This window comes from Castanea sativa, chromosome 5 (assembly GCF_040712315.1).
Source record: "Castanea sativa cultivar Marrone di Chiusa Pesio chromosome 5, ASM4071231v1".
Classification (NCBI taxonomy): domain Eukaryota; kingdom Viridiplantae; phylum Streptophyta; class Magnoliopsida; order Fagales; family Fagaceae; genus Castanea; species Castanea sativa.
The window spans coordinates 3,031,997-3,043,603 of NC_134017.1; the positions used below are offsets into that span (position 1 = coordinate 3,031,997).

At 35.3% G+C, this 11,607-nt stretch overlaps 1 protein-coding gene across 1 annotated transcript; it reads left to right on the plus strand.

Annotated features, from left to right (window-relative positions):
* Nucleotides 1-1,248: 1,248 nt before the first annotated feature.
* LOC142633280 (proteasome subunit alpha type-6) lies at nt 1,249-8,121 on the plus strand. Its single transcript, XM_075807496.1, has 9 exons — nt 1,249-1,448; nt 2,362-2,456; nt 2,546-2,627; nt 3,210-3,306; nt 5,556-5,614; nt 5,795-5,877; nt 7,085-7,180; nt 7,707-7,766; nt 7,869-8,121. The coding sequence occupies exons 1-9, from the start codon at nt 1,373-1,375 to the stop codon at nt 7,959-7,961; spliced, it is 741 nt and encodes a 246-aa protein (XP_075663611.1). The 5' UTR covers nt 1,249-1,372; the 3' UTR covers nt 7,962-8,121.
* The last annotated feature ends 3,486 nt before the right edge of the window (nt 8,122-11,607 follow it).

An 11,607-nucleotide genomic window follows, 5' to 3' on the forward strand; every position in this document is an offset into this window, starting at 1 on the left:
TATCTTAGGAATATCTTTGATGAAATGTATTGGTTGGAGGAGTTACCACCACCTGCTGTGGTTGCATTGTACCAAGATTCTTTACATTTTAATGAATGAATGGATTATTCACTTAAAAAAAAAAACATTTTCTCACTTTTTTTAATAATAAGATTTTTTTATTTATACTAATATTATTTTAGATTTTTCTCTACATTTTATTGTTGTCTTATACTTTTCTTTTCTTTTCTTTTGAGAATCAATCAAAACACTCATCCTCATATTATGATGTTAATATTTTAGTTTGCACAACTTTCTGAACCAAATGACCAAATGGAGGGTTGCCTACGGCCTACAAGGTTCTAATCCAATTCCACAATAGAGGTCCTCTCTAATTCTTCTGATTCCGGCCCAGTTTGGAGCTTTGGGCTGACTGCTTCTCATGAAATGAAGACCCCATTAAGCCACATTGGCGTTTGTACCTGGCACCAACTATTTGTGTTCTAAACATCAACTCTTACCCATGTATGTTCTCTGGCCCAATGTTGGTTCCCTTTCATGGATTTAATCAAAGCCCAATTTTGGTTTCCTAAAAAAAAGATCCACAAAAATGTTAATCTAAAGCTACTTAAAGGGAAGTTGCATGACACATCTAACTAGACAAAACAGAGGGTATAGCTGAAGAAAGCCTATGTGATAACAAAAAGAAGCATCAAGGCTTAAAAAAATTAAAAAGAGGTGTTATTTAAAAATTACAAAGTTTTCCTATCGAGCACATCTTTATTTGGCTAAAACATCTGCACATTTATTCACTTCACGATAAATATGGTCGACTCTAATTTGGTGAAACCTGTTGAGCAAAGACCTATTAGTATCAGATCTAGAGTTAACCAAATCAATGACAACTTTCGCATCAAGTAACAGACCATCGTGAAGGGCCCAAAATTCAGCTATCACACTTGTAAAGACCTCAATGGCTCTAGAAAAACCCTTCACCCAATTCCGAAAAAGAGTCTCTAATTAAACCCCCATCCACCCGCTTTGCTCGGATTACCAAAAGAGAATAATTTACAAACAATACCATGCGCCCGACGCATATAAGATTTTTTTCTTAGCCTACTGCCTACCTTAGAAAAAAACAAAATTGTTATGTAATTTGGGCTTTTTTTTTTCACCATTTAAACTTGGGCTTTTTCACCATTGAGCTTGGGCTTTCTACGCCAAGACCCGTCCAATTTTATATTCTCACACAATCAGAGCCTTCGTGTGTAGAAAGAAACCTCTTTGCCTTATATCTTTCACTTTTCTCTTTTACTCTCTCTGATCTCTCACACTCACAGTTCCAAAAAAAAAAAACCCACAAAACCCTCTAAATTCGAAGCTAATCGAAACGATGAGTCGTGGAAGTGGAGGTGGCTATGACCGTCACATCACGATTTTCTCACCCGAAGGTCGTCTCTTTCAAGTGGGTATGTGTTTCTAATTCAAATCTCCTTTCTGGGTATTGTCAAAGATTCAATATTTTTAGTAAAAATTGGATTTTTAGGATCGTTTATGAGAAACCCAGATTGAATTTTTTGATGGGTTTTGTTTGATTCTATGTTTGGTTTGATCTGTGTTTAGTTAAATTTGCTTTGGTTAATGTTTTGTTTTTGGGGGGCAAGAATTAATGCCAGCTAAATGTCTTTACTAGGTATGACTTTGATGCTAAATGTTTTGAGTAGAGTATTGAATATAGGCATACATTGTTAAAGATTCAATGCTGTAAATATTGGAATCGTCTATGACAAACCCAGATAGACTTTTTCGAGGGTTTTGTTTGGTTCTATGTTTGGTTTGATCTGTGTTGAGTTTAACACCAATTTTTTAAGGTTTAGTTAAATTGCGGTTACTGTTTTTTTTTTTTGGGCTAGAATTAATGCCAGCTAAATGTTTATACTCGGTATGACTTTGATGCTAATTGTAAATTGCTATAATTTTCAAGATCCTATGCTTGGTACAGCTTGTTAATGCTAGTTTTGAGTTGAGTAATTGAATATAGGCATACATTGTAGCTATTCAGTCCAGGCTTTGTATTGAAAAAATTAAGGACACGATTATTGTAGCTCAAACAAAGTCATTGAACATAAAAATTGACCCCTTGAAAAAGGAAAAGATCTTTAGTCTCATTTGGTTACACACACATGAGAAGTTGGATTCCAGTAATTCAAAATAGTAGCATTAGTCTTTAGAGGTATGAATGTATGTGTTGTCTTGGTTCCAAAAGTTTCATCTAAATTTTTGTACTTTGGAGCTGCAGGTCTTGTAAGAGTAAATTGAATGCGCCTGTTTGTTGTTTTGGTTGCTAATATTCTAATAATTTGCTTGGGTTTGAATGAGTAGAGTATGCTTTCAAGGCTGTCAAGGCTGCTGGAATCACCTCGATTGGTGTACGAGGAAAGGATTCAGTCTGTGTTGTAACTCAAAAGAAGGTCCCGGTGAGTATCAGTTTTTCATCATACTGAAAATTCGTTTTAGTTAGAGTTTGAATTGAAGTGGGTATTATAAATTATGAAAATTGATACAGGACAAGCTTTTGGATCAAACAAGTGTCACACATCTTTTTCCCATCACCAAGTATCTTGGGTTGTTGGCAACTGGCATGACAGGTGGGGCAGCAAGTTTCTATCTAAGCCGTTTTAGTTATATGAAACCCAAAACATGTCTTTATTGAAAATGCAAATTTCGTTACTGAGAAATTCAATGTGTTGACATGTCTGGTTAGATATTTTGCTGTTATCAAGTATATGTCACACACTACTCTCTGATTGTGCATTTTATGAATTTAATTTGTTATTATTAAAAATGAAAAATGTGAATGATTAGTGAGATTCGAAGGCATTCCATTTATGTCTTTTGATGCCAGGGTACTTTGTGCCTTATAAAATGAATAATGTGTTGTCACATGGCAAAGTAATGGAATTTTTTTGTTATCTTACATTCTCTTTTTCAAATGAAGAAGATCCATATGTAGATTTGGCAAGAGCATCTGAACTATATTTTAATATGATAACATCTTTTACACAAATGCATTGCTGATTGTCATTGTCAAGGGGGTATAATCCATATTGTTGTTGGCCCAAAGTTCACATATGCTTTTTCCTCCTTTGTTACAGAATGAGGATGTGAGTTCTATTTATTGCTCTTTTGAATGAGTTGAACTTTAATATTTTTGTCATGCCATTTTCCAGCTGACGCAAGAACTTTGGTTCAACAAGCAAGAAATGAAGCAGCTGAGTTTCGCTTTAGATATGGATATGAGATGCCTGTAGATGTGTTGTCTAAATGGTATTCATACTATCTATCTGCTATTCTTTAATTGTTTGACTTGTGATATATGTGTAGTATATCAACTACTTGACTACATCTGCAATTTGTTTTGAGTTAGAAACTTTAATAGAAACTCTAATTTAACCCATTTCCACAATAGACTGCATTTCTTGAGTGAAGCAATTCAAATAGTTGCTTTTCCTTCAGATAGATTTGTTTTTTGATAAGTCTTTTCCTTCAAATAGATAAGTAGTACTCAAAATGAACTAAAAAATGGTGCATCTCACTCAAAAAGAGGAGCATGACTCTCTCTCTCATATATATATATATATATATATATTAAATGAATAAGAGATTGTTACAAAGATGAAGTATTTCTATTGATTGGTCAGTCTTATAGGCTCGAGTTGGACATCTAATTGCCTTGATTTGAATCCAAATAGATGAATAGGGTCCCAAATAATGAGAGAAATGTTAAAAGTAGGTCAGATCATCAATAATCAAAAGAGAGGACAAGTTACAATACAAGCAGCAATGCTGCAAACTCCTACACGCACAAATCATCAGCTTAACCAAGATACAAACATCAAAAACTTTAGCTATCTATTATACAACAAGATCAAATGTCCTACTATACATCAAAATATGGATGCTGGTAACCTCTTGAGACCACACAAAACTCTCTTTCTAGCCAACAATCTGCATCTGACATCATGCGTAATAGACTTCAAAGTATCAACTTCACTCTTGGCATCAGTGTCCATCCATAAGTGGTGAAGTGTTCCAGACCAAGCTAGCCTGTATATTAGACTCCTGAAACCCCTTACTTTTAGCTTGGTCGTAGCCCGATTTTACTTGTCATCACAGCTGCCAATATGCCTCACAATCAAGCATCTCCGTAGCACTTCCTTCCATATCCTTTTAGTAAAGGAGCAATATAAGAAAATGGTCTTCCATGCAACCCCATTTTACTAGCCTTTCTGTTACTGTAGTTCTGTCCTTCGTGACCAGCTAGCATATAAATGCATGCTTGGGAATATGACCTGTGAACCAAATTAGCTTGCACAAAAACTAATAGCTTGTTGGTTGGTTCTTTTTGTTTTGTTTTGTTTTGTTTTTTTGATAAGAGCTTTTTTTTCGTTTTAACCTTGTCCCAAGTGGCCGTACAACTGAATCTACCATTTCCAGAAGGAATCCATATGATCATATCTTCTTCCCCACTAATTTGCACCCGTGATAACTTGCTCTGGATAAGTACCAAGTACCAACTCATTGTATCTAGCAGGAGGCCAAACCATTCTCCATCGTGAATTACACTTGATAACTTTGCTTATGAATCCTTTCTTATCACTTCTTATGTGCAGTTCTGTAAAAAATTGTTTTTATTGCTTCCTCCTCTTCTCTCTCTCTCTCTCTCTCTCTCTCATATTATGGGATGTGCAGTTTATTAGTGGGTTGAAATAAATATGCAATATATTATCTTGCTCAGCAGATATCTCCAACTAAGAAAAAAGAAAAAAGAAATCTGGATTGTGCAATAATGTTGTGTTTGATTTTCAGGTTGAATTTGATATGTAGGTTGTTGTCTTACCTAGAAGATGTAGTCTTGTTATGTAGGTCTAAATTAATGTGGACCACCTTGATGCACACAGTTGGGTCAAATAAGATATAAGAAGTAAAAGACAGTGATGATGTGTTAAGGATTACAATGGGCATGACACATAATGCTCTGTTTTATGACTCATTGCTGAATTCATGAATCTTGATGTTGGGGAACGTTAGCATTTCAGTAGTCATGAATTTTTTTTCTCTCTGATTGTCTAATAAACAAGAAAGCATTCTTAATTATTGTATGAATACAATACACTTGAAGTTGCTTATTTTTTGGAGTCAATAAGTGTCATCTCCTTCACTTAAGAAAATGCTAGTTTGCTAGAATGTTAGACTGGGAGTTTATTACTTGAGAATTTGAGGAAGATATACTCAAGAGTAATCATAGCAAATCTAGCAGTAGTTCATGGTTAGTTTTTCCTACTTGACTCCTAATTCTTCATTTATGACAAGCTGCCAGATGATAAATAGTTCTGTTTGTTAAATATGTCAATACTTATGCTTCTTCAAATTGTTATATGTAAACTCTTGTGTTCTTGCAAATTTTCTCTTAGTGAATATTGCTTATGTTCATAAAATTACAATCAAAAGATTGTGTCATTACATGTTAGTTCAAAATGATATATTAACTAATGATTGTAATTGTTGTTTGTCAGGATTGCTGACAAATCACAAGTCTATACTCAACATGCATATATGAGACCTCTTGGAGTAGGTTTGTTTCTGGCCTTCTCTATAGTTGTCAACAATGCTCCTCTTGTGCTGTTACGTGTTAAACTTAGTATTCCTTTTTATTTTATTTTTTTAATACTCCCTTATTGATTTGTTAAATGTACATGGCTTTATTACTGATATATTTTCCCTTCCATGATTTCCTGTCTTTGCTTTTTCAAAGTTGCTATGGTTTTGGGTATTGATGATGAATATGGTCCTAGACTCTACAAATGTGATCCAGCAGGCCATTTCTTTGGTCACAAGGTATTGCCAAGTCTTATCCTAGAATCTCTCTCTCTCTCTCTCTCTCTCTCTCTGCAGATGGTTTGTTTCTGTTTGCTTAACATGAGAACAAATAATGCCAAAGATTAATTGAACACTAGTGTAACTTTCTGGCAGTTTGTCTATGTTTTACACCAGCTATCACCTTGAGTACTTGTTTACAACTTCCTTTATTAGGCTAAATCTAACAGACATTATTAACTTCGGCATAACATTCTTTGCATACTAATACAATTTTTACGGCGCAAGAACTATCTCTAAGCTGACAACTGTAACATATACCTCTCTTATTTACCTATCTAAATAAGATAATGGGAAGGATCAAAATTTGTATGCAGTTTACAGCTGTATGCTAATTATGGACTATTTTATTGGGGATTGATATTCTGTCATTTTTTTTCTGCTGCTTTCATCAAATCCATTCATCTTTGTTATATTTATATTTATTGAAGTTGCATTATACACTAATAACGTAATGTTTCATTGACTGTGATGACTTATATGATGGTTATGGTCATAAAAAGCATTATTAGAGTTTAGTAAGTAGAGAACTTGCTAAATTGCATAATCTTTTCAATCGTAATTCCAATTTATTGTAATTTTTTTTTTTTTAAATCCAAGCCAATGCCCTCTAGCACAAATGGAACCTCCTACCTGTGTAAGTATTAGGCTAAGGGTGAGGTCATGGGTTCAAGACTCATTGGGTACATGTGTAATTTACCAATAAAAAAAAAATCTTGTGTACACAGGATTTTTTTGTAATTCTTTAGCTTATCTTATGTACACAGGACCACATCCTGTGTACATGAGGTGGTCCGGTTCATCAAATAAAATTTTTTACTCATAAAAAAAATCGTATCCTTTTATCTGGTGTTGAAATATATAGATCAACTTATACTTATATCTTAGATTATTTTATAATTAAGCTGACTGTGAAAGATTGAAGAGTGTTGATCTTGCAATGTTCACTTGTATTTATTGTGAACTTTTATGAATGTTCTGTTTTCAAAGGGCTGAAAATATGAATAACTTTTCTTGCTTTTCTGCACATTGTTATATGCGACTTTGTGGGGTCAAATTATATTGCTAGATTATAGTGTTTCAGTGGGATTAACAAGTCATTTCTTCCATGTTCATTACTATTTTATGAGTTCATTCCTGTGAGTTCCTCATGATATACGTTATTTAGGCCACAAGTGCTGGATTGAAAGAGCAGGAGGCAATTAATTTCTTGGAGAAGAAAATGAAGAATGATCCTGCATTTACTTACGAGGAAACAGTGCAGGTAGATGTTACATCTTTTTAATGATAGAACTTCTGAATCATAAGATGGCAAACAATATTCACATGTTTATATCTCCTTTCCTCCTATTTCGAGAGTCAAACTGGGTATAAGAAATCTTTCTGTTCATGGATCTATAATAGAATCCATTTACTGTTAATAGTCACTGGGTTTTGATATCAAGTCAGTAATGACATGAATTACCCATTGGTGCAATTTATCTGATTAGTAGCTGCACTATCACAAGTTGATTGGGGAGTCCACAGTTTAGTTCTTCATAAGAAACTTTCCTCTATACAGATTTGATTGTTAACCTTTAGATGAGTAAATGTTCTCTCTTTATGATGTAACAGTTTTGTGAAAAATGTTCTCCCATGATGATTCAGACAATTCTTTCCTAGATATTTTCATGGGCTGTCAAAGCTAATATATTAAGATTTTATGATCCTTTGGTGAAAAGGGGCATGTTAATGTGTAAATGAACGATTCTTTTTCTGTGTCTAATGTCTTCAATTGTTTTCATTTATAGACTGCGATTTCTGCCCTGCAATCAGTTCTACAAGAGGATTTCAAACCCAATGAGATTGAGGTACTGAATATCCCCACTACTGTTGTATTCCCGTTTGTAGTTAGATACAACTTTCTAGAGAGAATGACAATGATTTTGAATTAACCCTCTTATTTCTTGCAGGTTGGAGTAGTGAGGACAGACAACCCAGTCTTTAGAGTGTTGTCCACAGAGGAGATTGACGAGCACTTGACTGCCATAAGTGAACGCGACTGAGATTTGATGCAATGTTGAATGCTTTTTAGTATTTATCCCTCATTCAGTGTTATTTGAATCATCAAACATTTGCTTAAAGAATTCTTCCTGATCTTGTAACTTGTATAACTAATGTTGGATATGTCATTATGCATTTCTAAACTGAAAATGCTTTCTTTAATTGTACTTGTATCAAGTAGTCTATCAAATTTGTCCTCTAAGAGAGCGTTTGGAATGGAACGATGGCGATGGCGATGGCACGTTAACCTGTCAGGTCTAGTTAGGTGCTGACAGTACGTGTGAGAAAGATTGGCATCTGATAGATTGGGGTTGCGTTTGGTTTAGTTTATCAGTTTGAGGTCAAAGGCCTAATTCTTATGGTTAACTTAATATTCTTTCTTTTCCTTTTTCTGATGCTGATAATAGCTAAAGGAAGGTAAATGAGAGAGATGGCCTCTAATAATAGGTTGTGGTTGCTTTTGGTGCAACTCTTGTGGGTGTAGAGTTTTAGGGGCCGTTTGATATAGTTGTTTGAGCAACGCTTTTCAATTTTTAAACAACATTATATTTATTTCTTAAACAATATTATATTTATTTTTATCGCTTTTTTATTTATACATATTTTAAAAAATACAAATAATGTTACTAGAACAAAGTTAGTTAGCCAAGGGCTACTTAATTTTGAAAAAACAGAATGACTAAAAAACAAAAAGACTATGAAAGATATGTGACCTTACGTTGCCACTCAAAAATATAAGAAGCTGATTAGATGTCTGATAAGTTTAGCGGAAAAATGGTCCTGTCTTATTATAGGAGAGAGCCACGTAGAAAAGAAAAGAAAAAATCAAAACAATTTAGACCTTGAGCCTTGAGGTGTCAAATTATAATTAGTGAACCCGTGAATTTACTTTTTTTTTATTTAATTTAATTTTTATGAACATGAATTTAATGTTACTATACCAACAATTATAGATTTAATGTTTTTTTGGTTATCTTAAAAAGTTGTGAAAAAATGTGTAAAATGTGAAATATGTTGAGTACAACAGTATATTAAGAAAAAAAAAAGTGTACTTTCATCCTATGAAAAATAAAGTACATAGCAAAATCTTAAGAGGGGAGGCTAAAGAACAGCATCTAAATACTTTACCTTGATTGATAAAAATGGACTGCTTTTCTTCAAATCAATCACTTAAAATTTATCTACTTCTCTTTATCTAAAACTTGCTTATTAATCTTAATTAAATAATAACAATAATTGCTTAAAAGTATCAACTTTTCTTTAGATTTCTTTCCAAAGCAAGTTTGCTAAATTAGTGGGTGTGAGAAGAAGCAAAGTCCATATAAAATTGGGCTACGTTAAACGGACGCAAACTCATTGTTCCTACATCTTATGGCTTCAACCTAACTATTAAAGGAGAAATTAAATAAGTACAATAAAATTAAGGCTTGTGTGGGTTTTTTTGCAAGTGTTGGGTTGGGCCGCCTGCTGCTACACTAGGCCTAAAATTTTCTTCTGGATTGAGGAGTTGGGACTGGTCCGAGAGCAAACCTTTCAGGTCCGGCTTGTGCGCAAATAATGCACTTTGGCAATCAGATCTTCACTGCAGGCAGAACTATCACGTTAACTACAGCAGACAAATATAATAAAAATAATAAGAATTTAAGCAAAATAGTCAGTGGGCCTTGATGAATGGTGGCCATTTTACACTTTGGTATCAAAATAATAAGTGTTAGATAGAGAGTAATGAACGTATTAAAGAAAACAAATGTCAGCCTGCCGCTACAAGTTATTCCGTGGAGTTTGCGTCAGGAAGGGGAACCACTCCTTCAACGCGACTAATTTCTCTAATGAGGAAATTAGCTGCTTTGAAGGCACGGGCCTAAGTGACTTGGGTTGAATGAAGTTTTCTCCCTTTTGTTACCAGAGAGCTTGGGTTGGAAGGGGAGAGGAGGATTAACCCATTTGGTGCATGCCGATAACTCTATTAGCTTCGTTTCCTATTTCTCTCTCCCTCTGTTTCTTTTTAATCTTTTTCTTTCTTTGTTTTTTGGTTACCCTATTTTTCGTGATTCTAGCCACTTTCTCCTAGAAGTTGTCGTCCCCCTAGCCATGCACTGTAGGCCTTCTTATATAGGGCTAGTCGTGCTTCGCTCTTTACCATTTTAGCCTTTAACCGTTTTTGTCTGGCATGGGTTCCTTTGCCGACCATCACTGACTGGTCAGTCATCCAGCTAGTGCCGTTCCACCTCAGTCAGAGAAGGCTTTTTCATTTTGTTTGCTCCTTCTGGCATTCTTACCTGCCATAGTGTGAATAATCTCCTTCCCTCTATCTCTTACGGCATGCATCTAGTGATTCCCACTCAACTTTGCCTTTTTAGGTCGTATACCTTCCCAGCAGGACATTGCTTCCAAAAGGGCTTGAGCAGGAAACACGAAAATGAGTTTTTTCCCCCTCCCCACTGCCAGACCATGCCCCCTTACCTCTGACCCATGTCCTCACCATTTCCTGTATTGGCTAGGTACAGGCTGGTGGTGCTTGGGCCTTGCGCGTGCCTTACCTCCATGCTTATTCAAATTCCGCCTACTGCTCATCTGTCTGCAGCGGTCTAAATGTTAAACCGCCCAGTCTGCTGCTCGTTTTTGACTTCTTTTGGCGTGGGCTGTTTCGCCTGACTCATCATTTATGGCTTGCATCTTCTAAGGGTTGGGCCATGCCTGTTCGTTGGTCGTTCCAAACCTTTATTCCTAGCCCCTGTTACTTGCTTTCTGCCACCCAATTCTGTTATGTCTGTCATGAGGCCTACTTGACCCAAGCCTGTTGGGCCACTTTAAACATTTTCTGTTTATTCTTTCTCTGAGGGCCCAATGATCTCACTGGGCCCTTTGCTACTTGCGGGCTCCCATTGTCCCGCCTACTTCCACTTGGGCGTCCTCGGCCCGCTTACTCTCTTGGGCGTCCTTGGCCCTTTTTCAATTCTTTGTTTTCCATGGGCTTTTACTAACTTCTTGAGCTTCCTCGGCCCAAGTATTTCTCGCATTTCCCTTGGGGCTCATGGGTTTTCCATGGTCTTTTACTTTCTTTACTTGCGCTACTTTGGGCCTGCTGTAGCAGCCATGACCCCTTCTCACTTTTTCCACATCCATACAGCCCATGGGTTTGTTGTTACTTTCTTCCGGACATTTCCAGGCCCACTTACTTCCTTAGGATCCATTTATCTGCTCCTTAGACCCACTATCCGTTATTCCTGCCACTTGCTTAAATGGCATTTTCACAATAGTTTCTTTTGCCCATGACTTTAGGCCTTTCTTCCTGCTAGGCTCGCAAAAAAAAAAAGAGCATCTACAAGGCTAATGTTTGAATTTTACACCATGAAGTTTTAGAATTTGAATTTTACCTTCTGAAGTTTAGAGGTGTTTAAATTTTGCACATTAAAATTTCAAAATTTGGATTTTACTGCCTTAAGTTTATGAGTGTTTAGATTTTATACCTCAAATTTTAAAACTTTAGAGTTTAAAATTCAAACACTACCAAAATTTAGAAGATAAAATTTAAATTAAAAAATATCATGGTGTAAAATTTAAACAATTTCAAATTTCAGAAGATAAAAAAATTTAAATTATTAAATTTCATGGCCTAAAGTTCAAATACCATAGTTTGCTACTAGC

Bases quoted from the DNA above. Each gene is read 5' to 3' on its own strand.
- LOC142633280 (XM_075807496.1), top strand. From the start codon at position 1,373: ATGAGTCGTGGAAGTGGAGGTGGCTATGACCGTCACATCACGATTTTC. The intron at 1,449-2,361 runs GTATGTGTTTCT...TTGAATGAGTAG, and splicing joins AGGTCGTCTCTTTCAAGTGG to AGTATGCTTTCAAGGCTGTC. The intron at 2,628-3,209 runs GTGGGGCAGCAA...GCCATTTTCCAG, and splicing joins GTTGGCAACTGGCATGACAG to CTGACGCAAGAACTTTGGTT.